Source organism: Cyrtonyx montezumae, unplaced genomic scaffold (genome assembly GCF_038088225.1).
Source record: "Cyrtonyx montezumae isolate F1298 unplaced genomic scaffold, pur_monq_1.0 scaffold_6, whole genome shotgun sequence".
NCBI classification, from domain to species: domain Eukaryota; kingdom Metazoa; phylum Chordata; class Aves; order Galliformes; family Odontophoridae; genus Cyrtonyx; species Cyrtonyx montezumae.
Window position 1 is genome coordinate 7,898,168 of NW_027072067.1, and position 24,355 is coordinate 7,922,522.

Below are 24,355 nucleotides of genomic sequence, written 5' to 3' on the forward strand. Positions count from 1 at the left end.
GGTATCGGATTCTGTCTTCATTATCAAGAACCGAAGGTGTGTTTTCTTATATTAATTCAGGAGTTCTTCTGTGTATAGATTTGTGTAACTATTCTTCCATTCCACGTTTGTCTAAGATCTCCCTAATATGAAGTAAAATAAATGCTGTGATAACAGGTAATGCATGTAGTAACATCAGTGATGCCCAAATTCTCAGAGTTTTTATAAAGGTCAAGATTATTTTTTGTATGGGTAGATGTTATTCTTGGAATACCACAATTGCCTTTGTAGGCAGGAAGTGATTTATTTTGTGCTGGGCGGAGTCTTCAGCTGTACTACATGCTCTTCTCAAGTATTTTGTAGTGTCCTCTGTCAGTAACATCAAATGGTATTCCTCCTTGTAGGCATACCTGGCCACGTACGCTCAGTCTCTTGTACCATGAGATGTTCTGACAACAGGAAGTTCCCTAGTTTGGTGGACTACATTTTTTTTCTTTCATCTCAGATTATCCACCTTTTAAAATTACCCAGATTTTCTTAACCTTCAAGAAATTAAAATCAGTATGCAATAAAGGGGGTAGGAAAGAAGCATTGAATTTTGGCACTTATCCTATGGTAGATCATGAAAAATAGGTTTTAGTACTGTTTCCCAGCATTAGACTTAAGAAACTTTTACTTGACACAACTTCTTTCTGCTGCCGCTAGCATAAGAGGCAAGTAGTCACTGCAGTTTAAGTCATTTCAATAAGAAATAAGTCTGTTGGGTTTTTTCAAAAGTTTTGCTTTTTTTCCAGTCAAGAGAAGTTATGAAGTATTTTGTATTGGTTGTGTTCCTAAAGAATTATTTTTGTCTCAGATGTTTCGCAAGGTAATGTTCATCTCTGTTACTGAAGAGGTAGAGTTTGTGAGCAGTTTGCTTGACTTACTTCTCTTCCATTAACTACAATTTTTTTAATCATAAACTAAAAGCCAGATGTTTTCCTTATGTGAGGTATTAACAGCAGTCCTAAAAATAGGAGACTATTTTGTGTAGCTTATGCTTTAAAAATAAAAATTCAAAGGTAGTTTGGCTTGCAAAGAGAGCAAGTATGGAATACCCCAGCAATGGCTGGAGATATTGTAAGCTGTGTTGGGCACTCTGCCTAGCTCTGGCTGAGATGTTTGCCTGTCTGCAAGGCTTACAACAAGGATGCTGGCTGGTGTCCAGCATAGCTGCACTCCTGCCTTATGCTGGTACATTGATGCTCCATCTGATGCTGGAGAGCTTTTCTGGCATGCAGCACAGAGCAGGCTGAAAGCTGAGAGAAAACGGAAAGAGGGTAGTTCTTGGCTGTATTTTTGCAGTGTCAGATCAACTAATAATCTTAATGAATTGAGGGCAGCTTTTGATATGGACATCTAATGAGATCCCCAGGACTCAGAAGTGATCACTGATTAATTTTGTGTTGGTCCTTAGCTGGATGAAGATGCTGAAACAAATGTGTTTTCAATTATCATAATTGGTTCATTGTATTATTTCTTCCACTGATCATTGAAGAACTTTTATTCTATCTTTTGTCATACTATACTAAGAAATGTCTAATGAATTTTGCAGATTAATATTGAGACTCATTTTATTTGGACCTCTCTGAAGATTTTGATATGGGAAAGGGTATTTTGAAGCTTGACATTCGCTCTGGAGTCTCCTGCTTTGATTGCTTTTGATTCAGATTTCTCAGCTTTATCTTATAAAGGTGATGTGCAGTTATGGATGAATTGTTTTGGAATGAGGAAGGAACAGAACTGGGCAAACAGTTGAACATTTTGTGCTGGACTTTTTTTTCCTAACATGCTGCAAGTATTATGTTTCTACTTATCTTAGGAGGCCAAAAACTTGTCAGTATGAGTGGCATTAAATGTAATTTCCTAATTTGGAAGAAAAAATAAAGCTTGGGAGTAAGGAGTGGGGAAGAGGGGTCAGAAAAGTTTTGCTCCTGTTTTGACTGATAAAATGATCTCACCTTAAGAAAAATATGGTCGTTGAGAGCTTACGTATTGAATGTATTTTATTGCTTGTTTCTTCAAAACTCTGAGAAACAGATAAATGAGTGGTTTTAAAAATTTATGAAACCTAATTTTTACAAACTGTAGCACTTAGTAGGATCTGATAAGACTGGAGATAAGACTGGTAAGATTCCTTACACGGTTTAGCCAAGTGAAGATTAAAAAAAGGCCTAAAACAACAAAAAGCTTGCATGTTTGCAGGCCCTCTTTAAGGTTCCAGAGGGTGATGCCATATATTTTATGTATTTTATTTCTGTTATTGGCTTCAATTGTGGTTTTTTTTGTTTTTTTTTTTGTTTTTTTTTGTTTTTTACTTCTAATAGATTTATTCTAAATTTAAAAATAACTTTCCTTTTTTGATTGCCTAGATAGTAGGGAAAGTACAAGCCTTAGAAGACCTTGATGAAATATAAAGACAATGTGTGGGAAGGCAGTCATCCTAATTATTTGTATCTTATTTTTCAGGTCCGAAGGTGAAAGTTCAAGAAGTGTCAGGTATGTGTACATCCTTCTTTCAGATGTGTTACCTTAACTTTTCTTAAAAATATACTTTATTTAAAAAAGCACAGTTTTAAGTGTAGAATGGATTCAGGTGTACAATTATTTTTGTTTTGTTTGTTTGATTATTGGTTCTACCTAGCATGCCATTTGTATTTTGAAAAGGAACTTCTATATTGGATGAATGCATAATGAATACAATATTCCTGAACGCTTCTATTTACAATGTAGCTTAATTAAGACTTGCATCTTAATTTTAGTAACTGAAAAATACTGCTTATTGTTGATTTATAGCATATAAAATGGAAAAAAAAATAAGAATATGCTAAATGCTGTCTTGTGCTAACAAAGGAGTGCTGTAGATGTCAATTGTTGGTGTAATACCTGCACTAGTGGAAGACCACATACTTGTTCTAACTTTCTTGGCAGTCTTCATTTGCTCACCTGACAGAATTTTCATTGACTCATTTCTCTAATACTCACTGTGCAATTGGAAGATTCAGATAATGTCGGGAATTTAATGAAACTATCACATACTTTAACTTCATTCAATTGGGTATTTTTGAAGAAAATGTAGCTGTTTTATTCAAACTTGTGTAACTTTGGGCAGTGCCCTATGAATAGCTAAAAATGACAAGCCAGTGTACTTGCATATGGAAGTCTTGTATGTATTAGATCATTACAGTTAATTAGATCCTTCTTTCCTACTTCCTTTAAATCTTTCAGTATCGTCAGGGTCATTGAACTTGTCAATTCTTCTACAGGGATCTTTTTACCATTTGTCTTACCTTTGAGCTCTAAAGAGAAGTATTAATAGGAGTAAAGGAGAGTAAAGAAGCATATCTTCTGGTAGGCTTTGTCTTTTCCCCACCTTCCCACCCTGTGATAAACAGCTGGGGTTGTCTGACCCCTCAAGTCTGAAGCCAAATGTGATTTACCTGTCACTTGGAAACCTTGGGTTCAGCTCAGGTTGCTCATGGAGTTCAGTGAGTACAAGCTCACTCTCCAGGCCTGAGAGAGTGGCTTTGGAGTACCTGGCTCTTTTCACATTGGAATGGACTACCCACTGTCAGTGCTGCAGTAGGATTTCATGATGTTGATCAGCTGCAAAAGTTACTGCCTTTGTGGATTTGTTTTCGGTAGCTTTATAACTCATCATAAGAATGCAAATTTATATAAAAGACATTTTGAAGTGCCCTAAAATTCTGTGAATACTGGATCTGACTATGAAAGGGCAAGGTTGATGCAGTAAGGCAATGTGTTTATAAATAAAATAGTGGATTATTTTTTTTAAAAGGTAATTAGCTTGACTTTTTTTTCCTTGGCTTCCTCACTGTGACTAAAACCAGTAAATTATCCATTGCTTTTGTGAGCTTTTCAAATATGTTCAGCTTATAATATTGTTGTACCATAACTAACTTGCATTAGCCTCCTCTCGTTGAATGTCACTTAATTTTCAGTTTTCGGTATTTATATTAAATCTATTACTTTGATAAATTGCTTCGAAAATTGTTTTCTCAGATGTAATGAACACGTACACAGTGAGCTATGAAATTGTCAGTGTGGTGGTCCTTTTTAATTAGCTGTCTTTGTTCCTATGTTCTTTTTTAGAAAATGTTATATCATTTACATGTGATTTCGATAATTAGTAGTATAATTAGATAGACTGTGCTATATTTACAGATCATCAATCATACTTTGGAGTACTAAGATGTTTTAAGGTGTAGTAACCAGATGTTTCTCTTTACTATGAACCTTGTGCATTTAATGAACACAAAACCACAGAATGAAAATAGAGGATTCCAGCAGGGACCACAAAGGGATTCTGAAGAAGACCCCTTTGAGAACAGTAAGCATCCCTGACTAGTAGGAACCCACAGAAATCCTGCATATTTTATTATACTTTAGCATTCAAGTTTAAATTGCTTTGCAATCTGAACAGGCCTTTCCTGGAAGCTTTTAATTATTGCATAGAATTTAAAAAGGTGTTTTTCTCTGAATTTCCTTACCCAACTGTTAGGAAAACTAGAAACAAAAATAAGTAAATGTAGAAATATGTTTAAAACAAACAAACAAAAAAAAAGCTAGTTACAAACAACGTGGTCCACTGTCAAATAGTGCAGTGTAAGTGAACAGGAAAACTCCTATGAATTATATATTTCAAACATTTCACCTCTGGTGAAAGTTATATTGAAATGAACTGATAACAAAATAAAATGAGGCAGTACTTCACATGTATGAAATATGAATGCCCGAACAATACAAAGTGACTTTGCAGTATAAACAAGCTGTATTAATGGTGATAGGCTTATAGTTTAAGATTAAATAGGATTTTTCTCTCTTCCTCACTGCATCAGTAAGGCTCGTCTCTGTAAGATGTGCTGAGAAGGCAGCTACTAGTGTAGTGTGTCAAGCAGCATAACCACCTAGAGGGTACTCTGTACATTTGATTTAACTCAGTGATGAAGGCTACTGGTCAGTGTCAGTCTTCTGTCATCCTTCTGAGGGAACTGGGAGGTTTCTTGGCATGAGGATGGATGGGCAAATGGGGAGATATCATGATGTTTGTAAGATGCAGAGTTGGGAGAGGTGAAGGTGATACTGCTCCATGCTATCAGTTGGCTAGCATTTCACTGTTTCTAGTGCAATAGTATCTGGTCTGCACATTTACCCTGCTCTTCTTGGTGTACTGTGCACTGATTTCATCAGAGACTTTGAACATTAGAGTGCTCGCAATTTTTTCTGTTCATGTTCATTTTACTCTGAGTACACTTAGAGCAGCAAAGCTCTTTGCTCAAGAGCAAGCAATTGTATTCAATATAACAAAATAACTTTACAGTGTCATTAGTGGCATTTTATACACCTAAGTTTTAGGAAAGACATTATGAAAATGGATTGTCAACTGCAGTTAGACTTCATCCTAGTGATGCTGAGTGCCTCAATTTTTTTGAATCTCAGTTTAAAGTGTTCTGAAACTTTCTAGTTTTCAAAAAATGTTGAACATATATCTCAGCAATTGGTATAAGTGTTCCAAATTCCATACTGATTTGACAAGCAGAATTATTAACATGGAGGTTGCTCCGAAAGTCATGCCTCCTATTTTATCTTGGCCCATGTTGTCAGGAGTGGATGTTGGTGGTATGACAGTAGAGATTAAACCTTCCTGCTAATAACTTGGTACATGTTTTTGTGCATCGGTTGACAGCAGAAGGGGCAGTCTGACAAAATGGTGTCTGACATGGAAGTGTGAATGAAGCAAAGGGGAGTTGTTGAATTCCTTCATGCAGGAAAAGATTGTACCCATTGACATTAATTGATACTTGCTGATGTTTATGGAGACCAAACAGTGGATGTGAGCATAGTGAAGTGGTGGGTGGTGTGTTTCAGCAATGATATTGTCACAGCAGCTGTGAAACTGATCACCTCTGCTGGTGCAGACTTTTACAAACATGGCATGTGGGGTCTTTTTCATCACTGGCAAAAATGCAAAACTGATGGTGGTAACACAATGAGAAGTACTGTTTTATAGCTGAGAATTTGCTCTATCAAGCTGTATTGTTATGCTTTTGTATCTGCAGTTTCCATAGAAATAAATAGGGGGCATTACTTTCAGTGACACACATATATACATATTTTTTAATAAAAATAATTTAAAAAAAAACAACCCTAAGCCTTGCCAGGCAACTATGTATGCTTAATCAGAATATTTTACCTTTGAGTGGCTGAAGTAGTTGATACTTTAAGTAGTTGAATTTTGGAAAGTTAACATCATTATGTGATTGACAAGCGTGTACCCCATTTTATAGACCTGCTGTTGTTTTTAAGTATCCTCTGTTGGAAGAAGCAAAACAAAGGATACCATTCTTTCCTGAGACAGTTCAGTCAGGGAGCAAGTTGTGTGTTCTTGTTCCCAGGTGATACAGACAAAAGCATATTATTCCATCAAAGAATAACCTGTAACTGCATGATAATATTAGCTAGTAGGAGGAAGATGCATGAATTGAGCTTCTTTAATCTGATAATTTTCAAAAGCAGTCCATTATTCTGTCCGTCAAATTGTAAGCTTATTTTTCTGTGGACTGTTTTTCAATGTATGAATAAAGTTCAGGGAACTCAGTGTTTTGATGACTCAAAAGCTTCAAGCAGTGTAAATGATTCTAAGCAATCAAGGCCTTGGCACAAACTGTGTTTGGGGAACAAAACTTAAAGTAAGGTAACTTTTTTTTTTCTTTCTGGACACCTCCTTACTCCCTTAAATAATGTTTCCTTGGCCTCAGCTGGCAAAGAAATATAATGTCATGGAGTTGAAAGGTGAATTAATTTGGAAAAGGGCTTATCTACTTTGGCAATAATTGTGTAAATAGGTAGGCATATGTTTGTGGTTTAATTTTTGTTTAAGTATTAATATTTTGGCTCATGAATTACTCCTTTCTACCCAAAAATAGAATCAGGTTTTGCTAAATTCAGAAACCATCCAGGTGAATTAAGTAGCATATGCAAGCAGTTTGCTGAAATAATTTCCTCTGGAAATAGACAGCTGTAATTTATGTAAGTTATGAAGTGCTGTTTGTGCTCGATGGAATTCTCTTGACAGGCTGGCAGTTGTCAAATTTGTAATACTGAAGAAAAGACAAAGCTTTCTAAGTGGTTTCACATTAATTCAGTGCAGCAACTTTTTATAGTCAGTTCTTGAAGGAGTTGTTCAGAAGTAGTCCCACTGGTTACAAGGTAAGATAGACTTAATGAGCAACATGTGTGCACTACTTAATTCAGTAAGTGGAGCACTTGTAATGCCATAGGATTTATCTTTTGTGTAGATAAAGTAGTTTAAATTTCTTTCTTGATTTCACCATTCCACAGTAAACTTTGAGTTGCTTTTGTTCTTTTCTATTAGAATTGAAATGAAAAACTGGCTGAAATCTGGGGGATAGAATATGAGAATTAAGAAATGAGTGTAGACTTATACTTGCTGCGAGCATCATAGTATTATTCATGGGCTTTGGATAATATTGATTGTAATTACTCAGTTTGTTTCTCACTGTCACTCTTGGTATGGCAACCAGGGCAGTGTGTATTTTGGGTAGAACTTAGCGCACCAATGGGAGGTTCAGTGGGATAAGAACTGTCTGCAAGCTGACTGGTGTTCTTGGCATGCTGAAGAGCTCCTGCTTTGCAGCCTCCCCTGAATGATGTTGCTTTCCAGCTTCTTTTTGTATCTGTTTTTTCAGAACACAGAATGTGGTGTACTCTTGCGATACACAGCTGTCCCTGCTCCACATCTGTTTTAGAAAAGCAATGACAGTGCATCCAAGCAGAACCTCACATCTGTTATAGTTGTGGGAGATCCAGAGAAGAACTGGATATGATCTGAAGTCAGCTTAGCTTATCGGTTTGTAGTAGTCTTCTATAATAGAGACGTTGCTCAGGTAACACTGAGGGCAGGAGGGAGCACGATTAACCAGTACACTTCTGTCCACAGCACTGAGAATGGTCTCCATTAACTACAGGAGATCAATGTGTTTGTGCAATCTGACAGGAGCGTGAGCCAGAGAAACTTCTCTTAATGATTTGCCTCTATGAACTGCCTATAAAATCTGGAGCTTTCCTTCACATAGTCTGTCTTCAAAGAGAATCCATGTATTAAATATTTATTGTTAGGATTCTAATCTGCAGGTACCTTAAAATCAAATAGAACTTTATTGGGTTGGTTTTTTTTTCTTTTCAGTTTTTGTCTGATCTTGTTGCTTTACCCAAATAGTTAAGACTAAACTAATTCTATTCAACAACAACAAAACATGCAGGAAAAAAAAGCAGCAGAGAATTTTTGTTCCCCCTTCTCAAATCTGTGTTCTAGGCAGTTCTGTGCCTCATTGTAGTTCAAGAATGATCCTTGGATTAGGCTGCAAGTATGACTTAGGTATCTGGCTCATCATCTGAGAAGTTTTAGTGATGCTTTTAGATATTTTCCACTAAGAGCAATTGCAAGTAAAGGGAAGATGAAGCTAGTAAGCTATGCCTTCAACAGGTGAGAATAGAATAGCATGTTAACAACACTGTAAGGATAGAAACAGCTTTTTAGGTTATCACAATTAAATCAGTGCATAAGCACAAGTCTTCTAACTTGAGATATATAATGGATTATATCAAAATATTATGCCCAGTGAAATATTATGCCCAGGAATATAAAGTACCTTGAAATCCAGTTGAGTTAATTACTGTCTTTCATGTTTCAGTTGTTTGGGTTTTGTTGTTGTTTTTTGTTTGGATGGGTTTTTTGTTTTTGTTTTCTTTTTTTTTTTTAAGTCTAACTCTCCTGGAATATATTCTTGTACTGTTTGGAATCAAGATAAGAAAAATGAATGTAGTAAATAGGATTCTAATTAGCCAAATGTTAATGATGGAGCATGGTGTAGCATGATTTTAGGACCTGAGATGGCTTGCTTTTCTTTCTTGTTAGGATTTCTTTTCTTGAGACTTCCTAAATTTCTTGAAGCATCAGCTGCACAGTACTCTGCAATATCTAGTTGACCTTAGGTTCTAGCTAAGAAAGTAGTTCAGTTTCAGATGTTATTTTATACTGTTGCTGTAAAGAAACACATCCTTCGTGTTATACTTTAATTCACACGGAAGGATGTCAGCTATACTTCCGAACCTGTTACAGATAAGGAATTTATTCTGAGAGTTCTGTAGGTTGTTTTATTGAACACTGAGCACTTAGGCCCCCAAATTAGATAGTGATTATCTTTCAAGCAACATCAAGACTTTTAAGAAGAAACAGTAGAATGTATTTTTATTTTAATTTGGAATGTAGTGAACCTGAGTATCAGTAGATAATTTATTTCATATCACAATTGTAAGCTGCCACAGAAAATGATACTTCAGGTGTAATTCATTCCAAATACAAAATTTCCTTAGGGAAAGAGAATAGCAGAAGAGGGCAGTGTGCCCACTCTGTCACTTTTTATCTGCCACACATGTGGTGTGCACTAGAAAGCAGTCATGTGAATTGATTAACTGGAAGCGTAATGGTGAACTTGGATGAGTGACAAAGTATAAGTACAGATATCCATGGATTCTGGAGTATGAAAGTAAAAACTAAAAATCTGTGTTCTGTGATGGTATTTCTTCAGCATCTGGTCCTAATGTCTGTCTTTAGGTTGCTGTGACTAGTAACATCACAGGTAGGCAGGAGTGCAAGTACAAGTAATTGCCATAATGAACTTGGAATGTTTGTGGAGTATTTTAGGAAACAAATGTTGTAACAACCAATTTCAAATTATTCTCACATTGTTTTATCTTATTTGGATATGAAGCTTGCTTTAATCTCCTGGGTGAAGAGAAAGCAGTAAGGGAACAATCTCTCATGCATACTTCTTTCATGCATGCTTTTTTTGTATTTTAAGCATAGTGAGGTCTGTTAAGGATTCTGTGACTTCTTTAGTAAAAATGATTAACTGAAAGCTCTAACCTTTTGTGCCTCTTTGCCTTGCTCTATCATTAGCTGTCTTCTGTTCAGATTAAGAGGAGAAAGTAAAGCACTTTAACTTGTCTCTATAATGGATGACCTCACTTGCTGAAACCCCATATTGATTCCACGGTCTTATCTTCTTCTGAACGTATCTGTAAATAAATGCCAACTAGTCTTGACTAATTTCTGCCATCAATTTGGTCTCATTAACTTCTTGTTGATTAAATCAAGTACATTAGTTGGGATGCCCCTATAATTTATTTATAATAGTTAACTTTATCATGGGAATAAGATTCTTCCTCTGAATTTTAATGAAAGAAACAATCTCTGTATGAAGAACTAGAGAGTGGAACCAAAATTAACAGAGCTGCTTGAAAAAATACTAGTTACACTCACTTTACAAATAGAGAAATAGTATTTTGAAGGTAAATATTAAGTGGCTTGCACCTGGTTTTATTGCAGTTCTCAGGTGTGGTGTGTGGTGCAAATGTGATGAGTCATACTTGAGCTGTGTTGTGAAGATTTATAACAGCACACTACTGATAACAGCACTCTAGAAATTTTCAGTCTTTCAGTTTCTTGAAGTGCTTTTGTTTATCATACAGAAAAAGGTAATATGATTTCAAAGCTTTAGGACTGGTAAATGCTAGAACATACTGTTTAGAATAGAGTGAATTTTGAACTCAGTAAAATGCTTCCCTCCTCAATACTGCAGACCAATAATGTACATGAAGTAAGATGACTTATGATTACTTGGTTTTGGGGGATAAAGTCCTTTTATCTTCATACAGATATCAAAAATCTAGCATGAGTTCATTTAAATCACTTTGCTTCCAATAATCCACTCAGCTATGATGAATAAATTGAGGAAAATTTCCACTCTGCAGTGAAGATGAGCCTTTCAGCTTGTACATTGTCATTTTATATGTGCTCAGAATGTACTAAAACAAGCTTGGCTCACCTGAGGTGTCACAGATCTTTTTTTCATATTCTTTTATTTTTGTCTGTAGTTTTGAAAACAGCTTCTCTAAGTAACCTGACCAACACATGTCTTTGCCACTATGAAAATAGGCTTTTCAGGTACATGGCCCTATACTGGCTCCAACCAAGATGATGTGAGGTAAATAGTTGACTGTTGCTTTGATAATACACTTAATTTGTTGTAAATTAGTATTTGACTTTCAAGACCTGGGTCTAATGTGACTGTGAACTAATAAGATGCTTGTAATTTTATGGCTCTAAAACGTGCTGCAATTCCTGAAGTAACTTGGAATTAATTAGCACTGCTGCCCTGCATACAGCAGAATTAATCAGTTTCCTTAGTGAATGTTTTCCACAAAATCCTCTAGGTATCCTTTACATGTCCAAATCTTAAAAAAATCTTTTTTACAGACCTTGGAGAATGGTACGAGGCATGTGGAAAAGGGTGTTGTTGTTTAGTAATATGCTTGCTGTGGGAGAGAGAAACACTGTATTGCTTTGGGATACTGAAGACCTTTAAACTCCAAACCAATCTAGTCTTGCTTCTTGGAAATCCATCTTTTGCTGAAACTGAAAGCAAATATCCAATTTTCCAGACCTGTATTCTTAAGAAATATTCAAATGCTTTCAAGTTTCCAGTGTATATTTACTTTCTAAACAGTTTATGAAGCTATTCCATTCTTCTCTAAGACTCAGTCTTATGGGTATTTTGCATGAGAAAGAACCAAGAGCTGCCAAATGAACCAACAGTTGGTAGCTACTCAGCCTTTTGTTATACCTACCTATTGTTCTAATAATAATAATTAACAAAGGAATCCCAGAAAGCTGAATCAACAAACCAAGGATGCTCACAGTTAACTGAAAGATTGTGTATATACAACTGAGAAATCCATGAGGCAACTGCTGGTGTTTTTCATTATTCTTGCATGCTATTTGGAAAAATTTACGGTGTTTAGAATGGCATGCATGCAAATGTCTAAATCCAGAACATCTCAAGTTTCAAGGTGATATGCAGACAAATATTTCAGTCAGTTCTGGTTTCACTTCTTGACTTGTTTGGTAATCATGGAGCTGGAGGTGTTTCTCTTGGACATGCTCGTGAGATGATTAAACTGGAAGACAGGCGTTAAAATGATGCCAAAATTCCAGAGTATGGAATTTCTCCCAGATTGCAATGCAAAAGAATAAAGTTAGGACATCATGTGGGGAAGGCCAACAGTAGTGTTCTCTTTCTTGATTTTTGCCATTGCATTTTTACTAAAGCTTCTGGCATCTGTTGCATTATCCAGTTGCTCACTAGAAGACTTTATCAGAGACTGACGCTGTGATGTTGCTCTGCCTGTGGAGGTGCTCACTCATTGTGTGCAATGCGGAGATGACAAAATGGTCTTCAGACAGAGGAGATGGGCTGTGCTCAGTTTCTTATTTAAACAGATGGTTCTGTCTCAAATGTAGCACCAGCTCTGAAATGATCAGAACTGCTTCTGTCTCCTCTTGTGCTTGCTCCTTAAGACTCTTATTTTACTGCAGTTTATCTGGGTTCTGCTAAAAAGAAAGTGGTGCTATTTTATAGAATCCTAGAATGATTTGGTTTGAAAGGGACCTTAAAGCTTATCTAGTTCTGATCCCCTGCTGTGGGCAGTCTTTCCTTCAGACTTGGTTTCTCGAAGCCCCATTCAAGCCTTGAACACCTCTGGGAACTGGGCATCTCTGGGCAGCCCTTTGCAAGTGCCTTGCCACCCTTGTTTTGTTAGTATAAAACCAACGTTCCTCAGGATGCATCTCTGTCTCTATAGTGCTGCTTCACTGTTTGATGGGGTTTGCATAATCATAGCTTATGTTCTTGTTCTTTCCTAGTATGTGTTTGATAGTGACTACAGCATTTCCTGAACAATCTTTGAGTGAATTGGGATGACATAGAACTTCCTTATATCAGCATGTGGTTTCTACTGTTTCAAATGTAATTCTTCCTTATCTTGTGGAAGTTAACTCAGGAAGTCTAAGCCAACACAATATACTATGCTATGCTGGGTGTGAAGTATTGAAGATTTAATCTGAATTGAGAAAAATATTTTGAATTAGCGCATGCATTTATGTGTATTTTCAGGTGGAAAACAGCTTCTGAGAAGCAGTCCTACTCTATAAAAATGTTAAGTATTAATAATTTAAGTATTTTGAGGAATTTTGAGGTATTTTGTCTGAATTCTGAGATTACTGAAATGCTTGATTAGGAAAGTAGAATCATTTTTTAAGTACTGTGTCAATAAAACATACATTTCTATATACATATTTCAGTAAAGCATTTCATTATATGGTGATCCACAGAGCTTAATCACCTTGTAAATAGTCTTTTAATTTCCTGTTTTAGCTCCACTGTAGATACTAATGTGTTTGTGTTGCTGGAGCTGCGTAGGCAAAAAGCGTGGGAGTTTAATGGATTTTCCTTTCCTTTTTATCTGAATTAATGTTGTAGTAAAAATGGGATGAATGCTTGCTAAGCAAGCAAAGCTGAAGCTAAAACTAAACCTCCAGGTTTTGTTCAGCCCAATGTAACTGCATTCTAGGGAAATACAGCTTGATTTACAGACAGTGTAGAAGATACAACACTGTTCTCCAAACCTCCATCCTGTTGCTTTTGTCAGTTCTTGTATGCATGTGTATTCTGTATGCATGTGCTTATGTTTAAATGCTAATGACTCTTGAACGTTTTTCTCAGGCCATGCTCAGTAGGTACTTTTTTCTTCCTAGAAGTGACCTCGCTTACAAATTACATTAGATCCTTGAAACTTTACTATCATCAACCCCCATACCTCTGAAAGAAACCTCACAAACATTTTGGATAACATAGGTAGGTACAAACTTCCTGATATATAAAAATAGAGAAATGCTTTTATAACTACTCTATAAAGATGCATAGTAATAGATCTTTGATTTCTCTAAGGTTGTCCACCTTTCACCATTACATCTAACCTCAATCATTACCAGTTGAAGACCTTTATGGAGATGTTTTAAATACAACTCAGTAATGAAAATTTTAATTATCACTTTGAGGACAAAGATCTTTCTCTATTTCTTAGTTAAAATAGGGCAATACAGAAAGTTTAGTATTAGACTAATGCAAGCTGACTTTTTGGGGTGTGTTGAGCAGCAGAACTGATACCTACTCCTTGAAAGGATGTAGGGAATTATTGGGCAATGGAGACTTAATAATAGAAGGGGGCTCAAAAGGCACAGGAAGGTTTGTATGAAAACAAATGAATTACCAGTTCTTGCAAAAAAAAAAAAAATGTGATTCTTAAAGCCTGTATGTTCTCAGTTTCTTGTACAAATGAAAAGTGTTAGCTAATAAAATGGCAGAAGTAGAAAAGATGTCCTTAACCAAATCCAAGTCTAAATACCAATTGTAATACCAGTAGGTATTACAATTACAATTAATAATACCTTAACCAAATCCAAATAAATACCAATTGTAGCTATTACTTATCATCTGATATGCAGCAGATGGAACTGGAACATAATTCCTCTACTCCAAAACCTTGTGTGTTCTTACCTGATCCTCAAATGAAATCTTGGTACGAATCCAGATTAAGTGTGATTTATGAACCACGGTGTACTGTGGATTTGCTTTCTTTAGAGTCACTAATGAAAGCAAGAGTGTTTTGAATGTTAAGATTTGTTACAAAGGAAAGATTTAAGAAGATTTCCAGGCTTAAACTTAACTTCAAAATGATATTGTAGCAGTTTATTCATGACTTTGTTAGTAGCTTTTATTTTGGCCTTGTTCATTTTGCTTATTGCCTTGTGTACAAAAAAATAAAAGTAACCCCATGATAAATGCTGCACTTACACTGATGTAGCTGTCTGCTCAGGATCTTCCAACAGCTCTGTTTTACATGGGAGAAAGAAAAAAATAATTTATATTGCTGAAAAAAGCTCAGGAAAGACCTTGGAGTAATGTTAATGGAGTTGGAATTAAATATTTTGTATTATAGAGATCATAGGAATGATTTATGTAACTAGGCCATTGATTACAAAACAGCTCACACCACATTGACTTAAGACAAATACAGGAAAAAGAGGTTAAGTACTATCCTGCATATCAGGGAAGTGCACACTTGTAAAATTCAGAATATAGAATCAGGCATGTACTGAAAGTTTCCAGACAGAAGGAGGAGAAAAACAAACAAACAAAATACAAAGCCAGCATTATTACTGAATACTTAATAGATCTCTGAAGGAGAGACACCAGGTATTAGGTTTCCTCTGGTCTTAGAGCTACCTGAGGATAAGAGCACTGTGTCAGACCAAGACTCTTCCTTTCCCAGGAGATGTCTCCATGGTCATATATTAGGGCACAGCTAATGTAAAAAAATGAGAAAAGCAGCTATAAGAATGTGGCTAGGATAACTTCTTGTTATCTTGAAGATGTTCAACTGGGTTTTGGCAGTCAGGGGTGACTGTGTGAAGTAACACTGATTCAAAGCAGTAGGATTCCATACAAGTTGTAAACACTTGTCTATGTTCTTTGGGATTGGTGAGTAAGATGAAGTGATGTTGCAAATCTAGGACAAAAAATTGGTGAAGCGCCGTTAAGGGCAGGGACACAAGCTGCTCGACACCTTCACTGGAACAGGAACTCTACATTCTTTCCAAATTCTTTTTTTGTTTCTGAACTTGTAGGGCAATTCACACAGGGAACTATTAACAATATTTTTGAAGGATTTGTTCTGCCACTGGGTACTAAAACTTCACTCTTACAGGGAACTGTGCTGCAAAATGCCTACGATTTGGCTGGATTGGATTTAACAGCAGTGCTATCAGCCAAGGCCTTAGCAGAAAAGCTGATTGTGCAAAACAGGAAACATTGTTAACTGCACACAAAAAAAAAAAAAAGAAAAAGGGAACAATATATGCATACTAAATGAGTACAAATTTAAAACTACACATCCAGGCTTGTTACTTTACCACACTATATCTGTGGGAGAATAAGGGTAACATAGAACATTAATGTGCTATTACCTTGGCATCTTTAATAACGAAAGCCACCTGTACTTTAAAGAAGGATTAAGTGGAACCTGATACAGTACAAGTCTTTAAAATACTAAGAAAAACGTGAAATTGCAGAAAAAGATAGACTTGGCATGGAGAGATCTCGAACAATAAGATGACAACACTTATCTGCCACATAAGCTTAACCACACTGAGCATCACAGACCAAAACTTGCTTGATTTTAACTAAGAATTTTTTATTCGGATTCCCGAAGTGTTTCCCTGTGCTTGCAGTGTTGGTAGTCCAAATGCACCATGTATTAATTGAGAACAAATAAAAGTAAACTTCCTTGCTAATTTAAGTGAGGCAGACAGGATGTTGGAGCAGTGCGTGGACTAACCTTCACTGCTGCAGCACATTTTGCCTGTTCAGTTAATCACTGCTTCTCTTCCACCCGTCTGTAAAGATGGCTTTTGGCACCTTGTAGAAGCTGAGACTCTGGGTGGAGACTGTAGGGCAACAGCCAAGTGCTGTGACCCAGTTTTGGGAGTGTAAATGGCTCTAACACGGCATTAGAGAGCGTAGGTGTTGGAGTCTCACAAAGTGCCAGGCGTGGGACTAATCCTATTAGTACTCTTGGAAAGAGACCTGTGACCTACTGAAGCTGGATTTCAACTAGTTCCTTTTCCTGCAGAACTTGACTGTATCAGAACCAACCACCGCTGTACCAGGCCCCCAAATGACCGAGTGCTTTGCCATGTGTGACAGACACTTGGACTTTTAAGGTTGTTTTTTTTTTTTTTTTAAGTTGAAAGACAATAAACTCATAGCTGTCACTGAAATTCCTGTTTCTCTAATAATTAGTGCTGGGCTATGTAATAGTACAAATTCTTTCTGCTCTATGCAGTAGAAGTGTTACATCATGTAAACTTTCCAGTGAAATTTCTAGAATAGTAAGCTGAAAAAAAATGTGTAAATGTTACAAGCTTTTGGATACTGTTGAGGGAAGGAAGGTTCACATAATGACTCCTTGATTAGACTTCAATTTCTATGCCTTTTACTTTGACTCCTATGTTGAATGTAGAATATTTGTTCTCTGAAAGGGGTAAAAGGTTTGAGAAGTGAACAATGTGGAGGGTATGTATTTCTGAAAGACTGAGATTATTTTACTTGGATGGATTTCAGGCTGTAATAAATTGAATACAGTAGCTATGCTTCATAGTCTATAGTGAAAACTCATGAAGCACTCAACATATCTGAAGCATGAAATTAAAGATGGTTATTGTATTTGATCCCTGTGATTCCCACTATGCTTGTGAAATAAAATCTTCAGCCTGGAGGAGACAACAGCAGTTTTATTGTTGTTGTTTTTCACTTGTTTCTTTCTTTCATTTTTTACCAATAGCTTGAGGTGAAATGCTGTCTGAATCATAATCAGGGAATTCAAGGAAATTAATACTGAAATAATTTTATGCAAGGCTAGATATAATGTAGCTCAGCTATTCTGCCGTGTGCAGTCTCACAAGTGGAGGGCATATGCTTGTTTGGTGTTTCCATTCATCTAGTAGCAGGAATCTTGTCCAAGTTTGTTCTGTTCACTATTCCATTCAGGATAAATGTAACTTAAACATTGAGAATGGACCAGTATTGCTAGTTTCAGATAGGTAAGTAGAGCTCTATCTCAACATGGGGAAATAACTGTGGAGTTGAAACAATCAGCGGAGTTTCTACCGGAGATGAAGTGACTTGGCCAGGTACAACAAAAATCATAAAACCATAACAGTTAATCTGTAGAGAAATGCAAACATCTGTGTTATATGGTGTGAGACGTTCACTGCAGTTCTTGTTCGTTCTCCTCATGATCAGACTTTTTTTTTTCCAGGGGAAGGACAGTTCATGTGCTATTTTATAGCTCCTATAAATATAAGGAAAGACTAAAATCCAGTATTTATCCTGAGAAGGAAGTTTGATTCAAACACTCTGCTCCAAAGCAATGGGCCATAAGACAGTTACCAACCAGAAATGAAATACATGTTTTGCGCACTTCTGTAGAGCAATTAGGGCTTAAAGTGAGGATAATCTATTAAGGAGTCATAGCTGAACTGCTGGCCATAGAGTAAAATTTGTATATGGAAGCCTCTCAGATGCATGCAGTATTACAGCTGTGCTTAGGAGCAATTGCAACCAAAGAGAATGGTTCATGTGCAAGGATGACTTTTAGCTACCTTGGTTACTTGGTTTGGAGACAGAATGGGTCTGCGGTCAAGTCCTCAAATGGTTGCAGGGCTTTCAGTTACAGGGTGTATAAAGTTCGTACAGCCAGGGAGTGCTTGGTATCCTTGAGCACTTCCAGGAGAACCATTACAAGGAAATGTGAGTAGCTAGATCAGTTGTCTTTGTGACAGCTTTCTGCTAGTGGAGCATTGTGAAGTTGATGCACTACATCTGTGAATAGGCTGGTGTATAGAAATGAGATAATCAATTGCAAACAGTAATTAAAAAGAAGTGATAGTTACTTCAAATAACTTCCTAAGTGCCATTTTCTGTACAAAAATAATGACAAATCTCTTGAGATAATAGAAAGTTTAGTGCCTTTTGATATCTTTATAATGAATGAATCATCTCTTTTGTAAGGTTAATGAAAGCAGATGTGGTGTGAAAAATGAAAATATGGTTGGTATTTAGGAATTGCTTTCTGAAGTGTGTCCTTCTGCAGTCCTGGCCAGATACAGTCTGCTCAGAGATTGTGTAGTGTGAATTTATGTTTAATGTATCCAGCAATCTTACTCTCTGATAAAACCAATCTGTCTCCAAATATTTACTGGCTCCTGACTTGAAGTCACTCTCACAGATCAGGTCTTTCTTCTGTGTGACTGCTGGTCTCAGTTTCATAAAAACCAAAAAATAGCATGTAATTAAGAATCTCTTGTGTTCGTCAGACTTGTCATTGACATAAGGGCAAGTATTCCAAACATAGTGCAAAATTCTGCTTTTGTAGACTCTTTTGTCTATTCTGCTGACACTAAGTGGGTATTTTGATATGTCAAGTGACAAGATAAACACAGCAGAGTTTGCTACTGCTTTTTATAGTTTCATAATGGATGTTGTTTATTTTTTTCCAAAAGCATTAAAAAGCATGTAGCAAAAAATTCATTCATTGTGACTTATTCATTTAGTTTAAATTGGTGTATAAACAACTTCTTCAAGAATTCTCTAAGCAATTTAGAGGTTAAAAAACAAGCCAGTAATTATTACAAGTACTGCATTCTTTGTATCTTTTCCCGATTGATTTGTTGGATGTGAACATCAGAAAAAATTAATCATCTCCAAAGAATATATACCTCTGCAGTCCCCTGCTCGGATGGTCATTGCTATGCTTGCAGACAGCAGGCTACCCTGCACATCCTCATTCTCCTGATAACATGGCACCTTGGGCCATGGTACAAGCCTGCAGAAAGGAGAGAGAATGCCTATGATTTCATAAGGACCTTAAAACAAGCATAGAAATATTTAAAGGGAACGGTTTTATCTGGGATATTGAAAATACCTACTTTGTTGTTTTAAATGACTGTAATAGCCTTTTGTAGCATTTTTCTTCCAACCCTTCCTGTTCTTTGCTGATTATATGGTTATTGTCCATTCTCAGCTTGAGGATGCTGCTGCTTCTGTGATTAGTTCCAAGATATCATCTAGGTATACAGGCTGAAAATCTTGCTTGTCTGGCTGCTCCCTCTGCATTTAAATGGTTTGATTTTTCTGATGGTTTATATAAAACAACAAAAAGAAATCCAGCTGATGCAACATGTCAGTACTCTGACTTGTTTGGGGATCTAGTTTTGTTATTTTTGTTGTTGTTGTTGATCTTGTTCTTTAAGACGCCAACTTCAATAATACTTCTGACTGCTCACTGTAAGTTCTTGAACGTGCATCACTGCAGTTCCTTTTTGTTTGTTATGAAATACAGCAATGCTTTTGAGGTGTAACAGTATAATTTACCAGAAATATATACTTTAACTTGAGAAGTAAACTTGAGAGTACAATCTAGGCACACCTGCTTCTGTCTTACTCAGCTGATGTGCTACTATTGCTTTGGAGGCTTTAGGAACCTGTCTCAAAGATCTGGTGCAAGTCCTTGTTACTGATAGACAGTGAACTTGTCTGATTTAGAACTGACTGATTTACTTCTTCTCGCAGTAGTGGAAATTGTGCCTTTCTCTTTCCCATGCCTTCACCATCCTTTTTGTTATGGGAGGAATAAGTAAACTTGCATGTTGAAGTGCTTTCATAATGCATGTAATGGCAACTAAGATTGACTTTCCTTCTTATATTAAGATACCTGCAAAAACTGCTGCAGTCTCACAGTGTGCCAATTCACATTTTAAAAATGTCACTTGAGAAAATGCTTATTCTAGGCTAGAAAGTGGTTGCATGAAACTATTGAGAGAGACGCATGGCTTTAAAAGTTTATTCTGAGTTTGAACTAATTTATTACATTGACTATCTCATTTTGCTGTGAAATGTTCTTCTAGAGCATGCTAAACTCTGGCAAAGGAGAACTTCAAGTTTTGTGATGAGTGTACTCAGGGAATATTTATTTTCCTAGGGGAGCTGTTATTTGAATTAAGGTTTTTTACCTCATTTAAGGTTGTAGGATTTCTGGATTTCTGCAACTCAGATGAATGGAATATGACTTCTAAGCGTTTTGTTATTTGTTGGCATATTTATGACGCTGGTTGGTTGCTTGTGCTTCAGCTTGCCTTGAAATTGGTTTATGCAGAGAAAAAATAGAATCAAGTTTTCATAAATAGAACTGAATATATTTTTAGAAAACCTACAGCTCACAGCCCCTGATGAAATAACACACAACGTATCTGTCAACACCTTCAGATGAATTATGAAACTATGGTGAAACAATGAACGTTTTACAGAAATGTTTTTAACCAAACACTGGAATCTGCACTTGTTCCCATGTAAATTCTTGATTATATTTGATAGTTCCCAATGAATAATCACAAATAGTGATACTGGCAGTCATAAAATATTGGAGATTGAGAAGACAAATTAACCCCTTAGTGTTCAGATATCATACAATATACATTATGACCTGATTATTTTCTCAGCTGTCTTTGAGTACTTCGTAAATAGTTTTTACCAGAAAGAGCTCTCACCTGCCTGAATTTCTCACTAACTGAGATGTCCTTGTTCTGGAAAGGCTTTTACAGACCTTGGTATGGTCACTTGGAGGAAACCTGTGTAAATAGGGACAGTCCTGGGAACTGGAGCCAGGGAGCTCTGTGGTCCTAGAAGCAGTGAGCTCTGGGGGATCCAGGAGCTGAAGTATCCAGAAAAAATTTCATTGTGTATTTTTCATGCTGCTTATTAAGTCTCAGTTCTATAGTGCAAGTACACAGCAATGCTTTTAGTAAAGGACTTTCCACAAATAATTTCTCTTCATTTCAAAGACCCAAAGAACTCTGATGTCAGTAAGATAGTGTCCTGTTACATTACTGTTTTGTGAGAGGTGAAACATAAATAAGTACGTTCTGTAAACATAATGTGTGCAAGCCACTGCTTGTAGAAAAAACATCCTACTGCTTTGAAAACTGCATTCTAAAAATGTCAAAACAGAATGCTTCCTACTTTGAAATGCTGAATAGATTCATTTTCAATAGTGGAAGGCACCACTATCGAAGCTGAAAAATGTTAGATGGATTTTTAGTACAGTTTGGTACAGTGCTTTACTGGAGCATTTTTATTCCATTTTCTTAAAGGCAAAGAGAATTACTCTTGTAGCCATGAGAAGGGAGCTAGAGCCTGAGGCATGCTGTAACGAGATGTCAAGGTAGCTGATGCACAGGTGACAACACTGCAGAATGATCTGTATGTTCAGTCCTGTGGGAATTGGAGGGTCAGCTGGCTTCAGTATGTTAGGCAGCATCTGAGCTCTCTAAGTAGTGAAATTCTAATGTATGAGATGAGATTCCTATTGCTTATGAAAATTCATTTGTTACCTAATTACTATCAAGTTTTTTCTCTAAGATTCGGTAGTTAGCTATATTAATGATTTTGTTACTATTTTTGGAGTAACACTCATTGCATTTTTCTTCCCAAGGAATGTTGTTCATGACACTGAAGCTGAGTAATTTGCAGGAAACTACTGAAATTACTGTTCTATATGTACAGAGTAGAGATTTAATTGCACTGCAAGATATCTGGCAAATAGAAGAAAATTAGGTTTAACATCTTATTCTTATCAGTTTAATATATTAAAGATTATTAGTGGTGCTCTAAATTATACCTGGAGATCTTATTTTTGAAGTAAATTTGCTGCTATAGTTCCATAGGAATATTAGCGATCTGAAATGAAGTCACTGTAGCTCACTGGAAATGTAAGTGTACCAGAAATTACACAAGAAAAATAACACAAGTCAATTATCTTATATGACCTTCCTTATTTTTTTGTGTGTGTAGGTTATTTGAAATATTTTTAAGCAATAGAGACTGATCTACAGTGTAACCAATTCTGAAGTGGTTGGCATGAATCTTGCAGGCATGGTGCATGACAGTATAAAATGTGTCCTACACTTGAATCTTCAGTGTATAAACGCCAATTTTTAATTTTACATTGGTCCAATGATACCAGGTATTTTGAGTTTCTCCTTTCTGAAAGGACTGATGGAAATGCTTTTGTTTTTGTGATGCTCCCATCATAACAGATGTTCCATCGTAAATCCTGAAAACATAATTAAGAAGGCGGAGGGATGCTGTTACTACACTTACACTTAATAGCTGTTAAAGTCCTGTTGATCCAGAGACAGGCTTCATCTTTTCATGGCTTCCTTTGGGAAGTGTTGATGTCTCTGAAGCACACCATAAGGAGTTTTGTTCTGGACTGCTCTGAGCTGTGATTCTGATGGGAAGGAGGGAAGGGAAAATGCTTACATACTGATTTGCCCAGTATGGTGTAAAAGAACTGGTATGGTCTTAGTAAGACAAAACAATAATGAGCAGGTGCATGCAGTTTATTCATATGAGTAATAATGCATCTTTTAAAATGTCTGCCACTTTGAGATTAGAGCTCTGAATCTGAACTACAGTCTCTTACACTGCACCTAAGCTGTGTATCACCAGCAGCCAGTGACTGCAGGGCAGGGACAGAATTTATTGGATGTCTTAGCCGGGTGCGCAGGGAGCTTGTTCAGTCTTTCCTTAATTGCTTAATGGGCCACTTCTAAACTGATTTATTCTCATAAAATGAGGCTCTGGGAAAGTGGTAGAAGCAGAAGGCATTGCAGTGACTGTTCTCAGACTATAAGCAGAGTGCTAGGAAGAAAAAGGAGAGTTGTCCAGGTAACCCACTTGGCATGGACAAACGACAAAAAAAAGACGATGGAACTTGCTGGTATCTTCAGGTAATGGAACAGCAAAGCAGTAAATAGAAATCTTTGTTAATCTCAGCTCATGGGCAGATCTTGAAGGTAGCTACTTCTCCTGCTGAATAATGCAGAAGAAAGGGATGTGAATATATGAAAATGAAGATGAATTAAGGGAACAACGTGCCTGACCCCAGTGAATTACCCCTTTGCTAAAGCATAGACTTCTTACAAAGTATGAATTCCTGGCACAGGTGCAAATCGGCAGTACCTTCAGCCTTCTGTCGAACTCTTCAGAAGGTGTGTGCTGAACTTGTAACGCATTTGCAGCATAACTAATTACTTCATATTTACTTTTCATGTAGATAGGCGCTCACGAATAGAGCTGCAGATTATTATCACAAATCCATGTGGTGGGATGGTAGGAGAGCATTTGTACTGGTTTCTTTTCAGTATAGAGTTGGTGATGTGATTTGAATGAGCTGCTTTTGACTGTTTAAAGCATTAGGCACCTAACATCGGCAGCAGTGATAAGGTATCTCCTAGAATAAGGAAGCTGTAATCTGAACGTTTGAGGAATCTTTCCGAGAATGCAGAGATCCAAGGCTGATGTATCCTTCATTTTTTAATGCCGTATGAAAGCACCTCATAATACTGATTTACTTAAGATGAACTTACCTTTAAAAACACTGCAACATCATAAAAGTGAGCTAGGTGTTGCATCTATGCCAGCAGTTGCATTTGTGAGGCTAAAGCACTTCAAACACTGAAAGATGGTGGGGGAGACACAGTGATGCTTTTAGAAAGAAGCGTGTAGCTGATCAGTAGCATAGAGCAAGTCTGTAGATGTTAGGAGGCAGAAGGGGTTTCGTCTTCAAATTTAGCCCCTTAATGTAAAATAATATGAAATACTGTGTATATTTTTGATATTTTTGAAACACTGCTGAGATCTTACAAAATGAGGTGTGGGGAAGAATAGTACAAAGAGTGGAACAGTAACTTCTGTTGTCTGACGAGAGAATC

At 36.6% G+C, this 24,355-nt stretch overlaps 1 protein-coding gene across 3 annotated transcripts in view; it reads left to right on the plus strand.

The window, feature by feature from the left end:
* IQSEC1 (IQ motif and Sec7 domain ArfGEF 1) overlaps nucleotides 1–24,355 on the plus strand; it is a 291,545-nt gene that overhangs the window by 47,145 nt on the left and 220,045 nt on the right. For all 3 annotated transcript variants that reach the window (XM_065749643.1, XM_065749636.1, XM_065749637.1), the window contains exon 2: nucleotides 2,488–2,517. In XM_065749643.1, the coding sequence (XP_065605715.1) occupies nucleotides 2,488–2,517 (30 nt within the window). The remainder of the gene's footprint in view (nucleotides 1–2,487; nucleotides 2,518–24,355) is intronic.